The following is an 8,398-nucleotide window of genomic DNA, read 5'->3' as shown; positions in this document are numbered from 1 at the left end:
CTTTGAGACTAATGCACTTCTGCAATAAACAACTTTACAGCAACCAACAGCTGCCCTAGTCTCTTTGAAGACCCAGACCCATGAACAACTTGACAAGAGCCAGTTGACTTCCCCCTCCCAGTAACTCATCCCTCAGGATTGCAAGGTGCTCCAAAACCTCCTGAGTAACGGGATCTCCCCAAGCTCTTCATCCCAACGTGTGGCTGTCTCATGCCAGGCGCCATCCCAGCCATCCTCCCTCTCCCAAACACAGCCCTGTTCTTGGCGGGGCAGAGCTGCTGCCGGGGGAATCGGTGTGTGCAGGGGATCCTTTATTCCCCTTGAGCAGCTCCAAGCTCCTGAGGGCAAAGTCCTGGTTTCTAGGGCTGTGCCCCTCCCCAGATTTGTCGTGTTTAATACCCAAGTGCAGCAAGCCCGAGCCCTGTGGCAGCAGCTGGTGCCTGGACAGCCCCAGGAGCTGCGCTAATGCCCAGCACTGCCCAGGAGGGACTGATGGGAGGGGAGTTCATAAGAATCCTCGTGGCCCTCAGGGGCCCACACAAGAAGTGTTTAATGTGCCTGGGATGGATTTTCAGGAGTTTCTGTGTAGGAGAGTAGATTGTGAGAAATTAGGAATGGGGCTGCAGCTGAGCCTCATCCCTGTGGGTTCTTTCTTCTCTCTGGTCCCTCTGGGCTTGCTCTGGACCAGGGGAGAATGTGGAACCCACATGGACAAAGGTAAAAGACAAAGGAGGCTCCTTTTCCCTGGATATTGTCCAGCAGTTTATTCCCAATCAGATTCCAAGGGAAGTGAGAGAGGCAGAACAAAGTATGGTGGGGAATTTTAAACTCAGCCAGAGGGGAGGGGAGAAACCGAACCATAACCAATGAGATCCTGCCAGCGGAGAGGGGCGAAGGGAGGGCTGAATCAACTCCACAGACCTGGGGGAGTACAGAACAAATCATTCAGTACAATGTACAAACCACAACTGTTGCATCTGGTGTTGCTTGGAGTGAAAGCAAGTAAAAGAGCGGGAAGGGCCTTTGCAGGGGTTTTACAGAGATGTTTTATTTCAGCCCGTGTGTGCATGGTCCAGGGTTCAGGGAGCAAAGGCTTGGTACTTTGTGAGAGTCAAGATTAAATACATGGGATTGTCAGGGCGGGTAGAACATCAGAGACCAATTACTAGGGGACATGGGGGTGTTACAAGGGAGGGGTTAGGGCATGGGGGCCAACAGAGAAACAGGGCCGGACTGGACACCACTGAAGGCCCAGGCACGGTTTGCTAGGCCTTTTTCAGGATCTGAGCTCTTTTTCTCAGGCTGGGAAACTTTTTCCCAGGCTGAGACAGTTTCTCAGCTCCAGCCTGAGCCTTTCCCAGGATGATAACTTTCTGGTAAACAGAAAGGAATTAATAAACAGAGATTAGCACCTGATGTTGACTGAGAAACAGTTCTCGTGCTACATGACAGGCGATGTTTTCTCCTATTGTCCAATGGACTGCTGTCCTGTTCGAGACTTGCGAACCACACTAAATATGGTTTGGTTTTTCAATAAAATGCTTCTTTAGCCTCATACGCTCAAGAAGTCCTTGTCCTTATTATACACGACTCTCAGCGTGCTGCGACAGGCGGGAGTGACCGAAAGGCTGACAGACAGGGAGAGGGGACGAGGCTGACCCAGGGAGCAGAACAGGAGTTGCTTTCTCTACCTGGGAATGCCTTCAGTCTCCACAACTCCCGCTTTCTTCATTAATTAAGAAGACTTCTTTTAAGGATTTTAAAATCAAATGGTTGAGGTAACTAAATGTCCTGGCTTGAAAGGACAGGTGTCTGCCAGTAAAGGCAGCAGTTTCCCTTTGAAATAGAGACTTTAGTTCCACTCCCCCCAAGTATTATAATTGTTTGAATCAAGGACTCTGAGGAAGAGATAAGGGAGTAGGAATAACAGCTCTTTTACTAATATATCTAACCATTCAAGCAGAAAACAACAGCAGTTGTTAAAATTGTTAACAGAACAGAAGAGAGAACTCGGTTTCAGTCCCTTCTTTAGATGCAAGCACGCTGTCTCTGTGCTTGGTCCCAGTCCTGCAGCTGGAACAAAGCCTGGAGCTGCAGAGGGCAGGTGGGAGGGGGCGGCAGCGGCCACGCCAGTTTCGGGTGGGAACGGGCTGGAGCGGCGGCTCCTCACTCACCGTTTGTGTCCAGGTGATCAGCTGTGTCTGCAGAGGCAGGAGGCTGGAACGGGGCAGATGCAGGGCAGGTGATCACAGAGGGTCTGGCTCTCCTGTGTTCCACAGCAGGGGCTGCAGATGGGGCAAAAATCATTCCAGGAATGAGCAACTGCTTCTGCCTTCTGACAAAGACCAGGTGTTGCCACCAATTGCTCCAGGTGCTCCTGCCAACAGGCACCTGCAGAAAGGAGCACGGGCACCAATGCACGTGGGCTTGGGCTGTCCTCTGGCACAGAAGTGCCCCGGGGGCACAGCTCTCTGTGGCAGGAGCAGGCACCAGCACTGGCACAGCTCGGGGGTGGCAGGTCTCCTTTGGCAGGGACTCTGCCACACCTGCTGATTCCAGTGCTGCCCAGGCCCCAGGGCTCAGAGCAGCATTGGCGCCCTGGGCCACACGTCCCGTGTCCGTGTCACAGCCCTGCGTGTGTGACGGCCACCCAGCACCGGGTCATGTCCCACAGAGGCCCTGGCAGCTCCTGTGGAAGCACGGGTGCCCTTCCTGCTGCAGCTGCATCGGCAACCGTGGGGGCTCCTTCTGCTGCCCTGAGCAGGCAGAGCAGAGGAACATCTGCTTGTTGTTTGAGCCGCTCCTGAAGTTCCTCTTGGGCTGTCCTTGACACTCGGGGAACGTCTTCCTTGCAATTGGGGCAGTTTGGGGGGGGGGGGGGGGGGTGTCCCCAGGGCACGTGAGGGTGTGTCCTAGGGCTCTTTGTGACACACTGCACCGAGGTCACCGTGGGATGGAACAGAGCACACTGCACAAGGGTGACCCTTTGTGACACGTGGTGACATAGGTGCTGGCGGCGACACGGCCACGCCACAGTGCTCAGTGCACGCGTCGGGACAGGACGGAGAGAGCGCTGCTGTGAGGAGCCCCCGCACAGCCAGCTCGTTCCCTGCTGACCCGGAGCTTTCCCAAAGCCTTACTGTGCAGGTGACCTCGAGGACAGACTGCAGGACTTACTGTCCTTCAGCCTTCCCAAGGCTTCTCTGTTGCAGCTGGGCCTTCAAGGCACAACTGCAGCACTTGATCTTGGAGTTTTTTCAAGGCATCTCTCCTGCAAGCCGTGCAAACAGAGACATGGAGCAGACACCCCCCAGGGTGCCCAAGCTGGCCTGGGTGAAGGAGGAGGAGGAGGCTGCAGCTGCCTCAGCGCAGCAGCCTGGAGAGCTGCAGCAGCTCCAGCTGCAGCAGGAGGGTGAGTGCCAGAGCTGGGCCACAGGGCTGGTGCATGCCGGGCTGTCCCTGCCTGGGAACGCAGGGCTGGGCTCTGCTCTCCGGCCTCTCCCGCAGCCCCTCAGCCCTGGCTGCGCTCGCTCTGTGCCAGGTGCAGCCATGGACCGCACACAAGAGCAGCACCCTGCCCGTGGCCGCTTCCGCAGAGCAGCGCAGGTACTGCAGCCATCCCCACCTGGGCTGGGCCTGCTGCCACTGCTCAGCCCAGCACCGTGCTTGGAACACTCCATGGATTCTCCCTCTCTTCCTGCCCTTCTCCTGCAGATGGTCTGTGAATTCATCACGTCCATTTGGCGGGAAGAGACCGCTGGTGTGGGCACTGGGCCTTTGGCAAACTTGCACCTCTTCGGTGCTGAGACCAGCGCTGCCATGCTGGATTTGCTTGTGGAGAAGGGTGTCTCCAATCCAATGCAAGTAAGCAGCCTGTGGCCAAGGCTTGATCACCCCAGGAATTGTGTGGCGCCTCAGGCTGGCTCTGCTGGGTTCCCTCAGCCTCTGAGGCCCAGCCCAATGTGGTGGGAAGGGCAGCACTTCTCAGGGGAAGCTGGGCAAGTTGCTGCTCTGGCAGGTCTCCAGGTCTCCCCGTGCCTTCTGCAGGTGCCCGCCATGGTGAGATACATCCACAAGTGGCTCACGGCCAATGAGTCTGCTGGGCACAGGCTGGACAGGAGCCTGCTGGAGCTGACCAAGAAATACCCCTACGATGTGCTGATGACTCTCCTGCGCTGGGCCCCGTCGGGTGACAGGTACCTTGGGCAGCCCCACCTGCCTTGAGGCCTTAGGGTTCATCCCCCGTTACCCTGCAGAGCCTGTCCCTGCTGAGTGCCACACAGGCGCACAGCTGCAGGCCCCTGCGGCCCCTCCGTTTGCCGTGCTGCCATGTCAGCCCCTGAGCGTGCTGCCACGCTCCCTCCCTCGCGGGGCTGCACCCCCGTGGGCTGGCTGGGCGCCGCCGGCCGGGGCCAGTGGGCAGAGGCAGGGCTGAGGGCCGGCGCGGGCCCCTGCAGCAGCCCAGGCCACGGTGCTGTGGCCCGGACCCCCTGACACAGAGCCCTGACCCCACAGAGCTGCTGCGGCCATGTGGGGGCTGATCCTGACCTCCACTGGCACCGCGGAGCCGGCGCTGCTCATCCTCCTCAGTCTGCTGAGGGCCTGGCCAGTGGACAATGCCTACACCTCCGATGGGGACAAAACAGGCGTCTTTGCTCTGGCTGTGAGTTCCTGCAACTGACCTCTGCTTGCCCCTAGGCCACCTCTGGAGCAGCCAGCTCTCTGTCCTCCCCACAGCTGCATCTCCCTGCCTCAGGCACTGCGCTGAACCTGGGGCACCAGGCCGGCTGCTCCCACGGTGTCTCCCCCGGCCTCTCCCTCGCACGCTCAGGCCCTGCCACATGGATGTCTTGGCACCTACTCTTGTCTCTGGGTGCTTCATTTTTTCCAGGCAACCGTGACACTGTGGAATGTCTTCAACTTGACCTGGTGCCCACCCATAGTGTTGGAGTATTTCCCCCATCTCTTGCTGCATCTGCTCTTCCAAGCTTACATCAGCACGCTGTATACACCCGAGGAGGTTGATACCTTCTGGAAGGGATGCCAGAAGCAACTCGGCCTTGCCACCAACCCCCAAAGGTGCTCCATCCCAGTCCTGCCAGTCTCCCCATCCCTCCCATGCCCCCAAGGGGGAGGCAGGGCTGCCAGCGTGACCTGGGCTTTGCTGTGCACACAGGTTTGCAGTGCAGACCCTGAAGGTCCTGCTCTACCAAGTCCAGTGTGAGCCTGTGGTGTTGGCCATGGAACGCAAGAAGGGCTGGGACACGCTGCTGTGTGCTGACACCCACCACTATGCCATGCGTCTGCTGGCCAGGTGAGACCCCCTTCTCCAGGCTGCTGCTGCTGCCATTTGTGCCCAGGGTGCCCCACACAGTTCCCGTGCGCATGGGTGAGAGGGCCTTGTCACAAAGAGAATGAAGAGCAGACTGGAAAAGGCTGGGAGAGGAGGGTGCCCGGGAACAGCCGCCTCCCAAAGTGCCCACGGGCTGCTCGGGAACAGACCAGGCCTCGGGCAGTCAGCCCTGGCACAGCTTTGCCCACCCGGCTCAGGGGCAATGGTGTCTTTTCCCCCCACACCAGGGAGATAAGCCAGGGCTGCGTCATCTGGTGTCCCAGCATCGTATCCTGCCTCTTGGAGCTACTGGGGCAAGGCATTTCAGACTGGGAACTGCCCGCCATGGCCTTCCTTGTGGAGGTGAGCCCCATGGCCAGCGCTGCCCCGCTGAGCTGACTCCCACCTCTCTGCCCTCTCACAGCCGCTGCCATCTGGCACCGTGCCCGTGCCCTGTGCTGCTGCCTTGGCCCAGCCCTGGGCAGCTCTGAGCTCCTGCCAGCTGGGCACCCCGGGCACTGCTTTGTGCCTTCCAGGTCCTGGAGTTCCTGTACTTGAGTCACTGGGGTGACAGCATCCTGGAGATCATGGCCAGGCACCTGCAAAGCGAGTCCAGGGAGATGCGTCGCCTGGCGCTCAGAGGCCTGGTGGTGCTCAGCAGGGACCCCTCAATGGTGAGAAGGAGGCAGTGACTGAAGCTGTGCTGGCAGCGTGGGGCTGGGGAAAGCAATCCCTTGTGCTTAGCTGGGCTTTGGGAGCCGTGGCAGCTGCTCCCAGCTCTCCTGCGTTGCTGCCCAGCTGCCCGAGTGCTGCAGGACAGGCCTGCGGCCCCTGGGCTCCATGGCTGCAGCAGCAGCAGCAGGGTGGGATTGCCAGCCCTGTGTTCCATGCAGTACAAAAGAATGCAGAGCCTGACTGAAAGCCTTGCGGACCTGCTGCGGGACGCAGATGAAGGCATCGTTCAGATGACCGGCGTCGTGCTCAGCGCTCTGCTGCTGCACAGAGACCTGGCCATACCCAGCCCCACCGCCCTGCGGCTGGCTGCCGCGCTCTGGCCGCTCTTGGACAACGTAAGGCTCTGTGTCCCCAGCCACGGCCACTGGGTGCTGCCCCCAAGTGTGGTGTCCCATGGATTCCTGGGCCTGTGCACAGAGGGGCCTGGAGCAGCTGATGTGGAGGGCTTTTGCTTCCCTTCCAACAGGACAACCACCATGTGCAGCTGCTCTGCATTCGCCTCTTCCAAGAGGTGATGAGGTTGGTAGAGGCAAAGGGGAAAAAATGTCTCAAGATGCTCGTGAGCAAGAGCCTGCTCCCGCTCTTCTTCCACTGCCACAATGAGAACACGCGCGTGGCAGAGGTGAGGACTCCTGGGCGCTGCTGTCCCCACGCTCAGCTGTCTCCCTGCACCCTGGCACCTCGTGGGCCCCAGCCTCCTCCTGGCCTTGGCGCAGGGAGGCAGCTCCTGTGCCCTGGGCTGCCGTGCATCTCTGGCTCTCTGCAGGCCTCTCGGGAAACGCTGCTTGCTGCAGTCAGCTTCCTCAAGAGTAGGGATCTGGAACACCTGGTGATGACAGATCAGATGTGGAGGTTTGGCGAGTGCTTGGTAAGAACAGCCTGCAAGCCCCAGCCCCAGCCCCAGCCTGGAGAATCCCTTGCCCACGGTGCCCAGTCTGTGGGGCTGGCAGCTGTGGCCCCTGCCCAGTGCTGCACCCAGGGGCACCGGCCTGTGCCCCACACGCTGCTCCCTTCCCTGGGCTGTGCCCCACACGGGCTCTTCTCCAGGCTCCCGTGGCCCCAAGGCAGGAGCTGGTGGAGCCCTGACCCAGCCGGGCTCTGCTGCGGGGCAGCACCGCACCTTGCCGGGCCCTCTGCCCCCCTCGGGGCTGTGCGGGCAGGGGATCCCGGGGCCAAGGGGCAGAGCCCGCCCCGACCCTTCCCTCCCGTCGCTCTCCGCAGCTGGCAGAGAACAGGGGCCGAGCGGCCGAGCACCTGCGGCAGGCCCTGCCCTTCCTGCAGAGCCCACAGGAGCCCCTGCGAGAGGCGGCCGTCAGGTTCATGGGTGAGCACAAGGCCGGCTCCCTCCCCGCCCCATTGCCGCAGCTCGGCCCCAGCCCCGGCAGCTGCTGCCATCCGGGCCGGGCCGTGCAGCCCCGCCTGCCCTCGGGGCTGCTGCCGCCCTGTGCCAGCCGTGCCCTTGGGCGGCAGGGTGCGCCCAGGGCCCGGCTGAGCCCTGCAGGGGAAGGAGGTGCTGCGGCCGCAGGGCTGCCAGCGCCGCTGTGGGGCAGCTGTGCCGCTGGGCAGAGCCGTGACGGGCTCTGTGTTCCCAGGGCTGGCCGGGCGCGTCCTGAAGGAGAAGCAGCGAGAGTTCCAGCTGATGTGCAGGGGTGAGTGAGGCCAGCGCGCTGGCAGCGGGGCTGGCGATGGCAGCTGCGTGCCCTGCCCGGGCTGCGGAGGGCTCTGCTCCCTGCGCGCACCAGGGGCGGCGTGGGCAGAGCACAGAGACCTTTCAGGGGCCTGTGCCAAGGAGATTCGGGCCAGCACCTTCCAGCTGCTCCTTGCTGCCTCCTGCTGCTTCCAGGCCGTGGCAAGAGCTGGGGGGCATGGACGGGTCAGGAGGGTCTCCCCAGGTCCCCGCAGATGCAGGCTCTGACTGTGCCTCTGTTTCTCTCTCTTCCAGCTCTTCAGGACATGGCAGATGACATCAGCCCTGCCATCTCATGCCTGGCACATCAAGCTCTGTACATAAGCATAGCTGCACAGAGCGTTCCCTCCTCCCGACTCCAGCGGATGCGAGATGGATTCCGCCGGCTCTGGAAGTCACGGCCTTCCCTGGGTGGCCGTGGCCGTCTCTGCTGCTGGAGTGCTGTGGAGAACTGATGTGGGAGGCTGTGTTTGCTGGGGCCACCTGAGCTTGCAGGGACAAGCTCAACTTTTCATCAACTTTACTTTTGCCTACTGAAAATAATTTAGTAATTTAGTAAGTTAGTAATTTAGTAAATTAATAATTTAGTAAATTAGTATAATAGCAAATTAGTAAATAAGTAAATTAGTAATTTAGTAAATTAG

At 60.2% G+C, this 8,398-nt stretch overlaps 3 protein-coding genes across 3 annotated transcripts in view; all 3 read left to right on the top strand.

Moving 5' to 3' along the window:
* Positions 1–3,819: 3,819 nt before the first annotated feature.
* On the top strand, positions 3,820–5,418 carry LOC306815368 (maestro heat-like repeat-containing protein family member 6; the record flags this gene model as incomplete). Its single annotated transcript, XM_079331939.1, has 6 exons — positions 3,820–3,864; positions 4,048–4,196; positions 4,516–4,663; positions 4,892–5,079; positions 5,177–5,314; positions 5,361–5,418. 6 exons carry the CDS (start codon positions 3,820–3,822, stop codon positions 5,416–5,418), a joined length of 726 nt encoding a protein of 241 aa, XP_079188065.1.
* Positions 5,419–5,609: 191 nt separating this feature from the next.
* LOC306815369 (maestro heat-like repeat-containing protein family member 7) lies at positions 5,610–8,307 on the top strand. Its single transcript, XM_079331940.1, has 7 exons — positions 5,610–5,695; positions 5,869–6,006; positions 6,226–6,402; positions 6,534–6,689; positions 6,834–6,935; positions 7,289–7,391; positions 7,660–8,307. The coding sequence occupies exons 1-7, from the start codon at positions 5,678–5,680 to the stop codon at positions 7,722–7,724; spliced, it is 759 nt and encodes a 252-aa protein (XP_079188066.1). The 5' UTR covers positions 5,610–5,677; the 3' UTR covers positions 7,725–8,307.
* Positions 7,933–8,398, top strand: part of LOC306815367 (maestro heat-like repeat-containing protein family member 6) — a gene marked incomplete at its 5' end in the record, with an annotated part of 63,824 nt that continues 63,358 nt past the window's right edge. Inside the window, one exon of the mRNA XM_079331938.1 lies at positions 7,933–7,940. Within this exon, the coding sequence (XP_079188064.1) occupies positions 7,933–7,940 (8 nt within the window). The remainder of the gene's footprint in view (positions 7,941–8,398) is intronic.

The sequence above is a fragment of the Erithacus rubecula genome (assembly GCF_903797595.1).
Source record: "Erithacus rubecula genome assembly, contig: scaffold_429_arrow_ctg1, whole genome shotgun sequence".
NCBI lineage: Eukaryota > Metazoa > Chordata > Aves > Passeriformes > Muscicapidae > Erithacus > Erithacus rubecula.
This window is presented reverse-complemented; position numbering and strand designations above follow the sequence as displayed.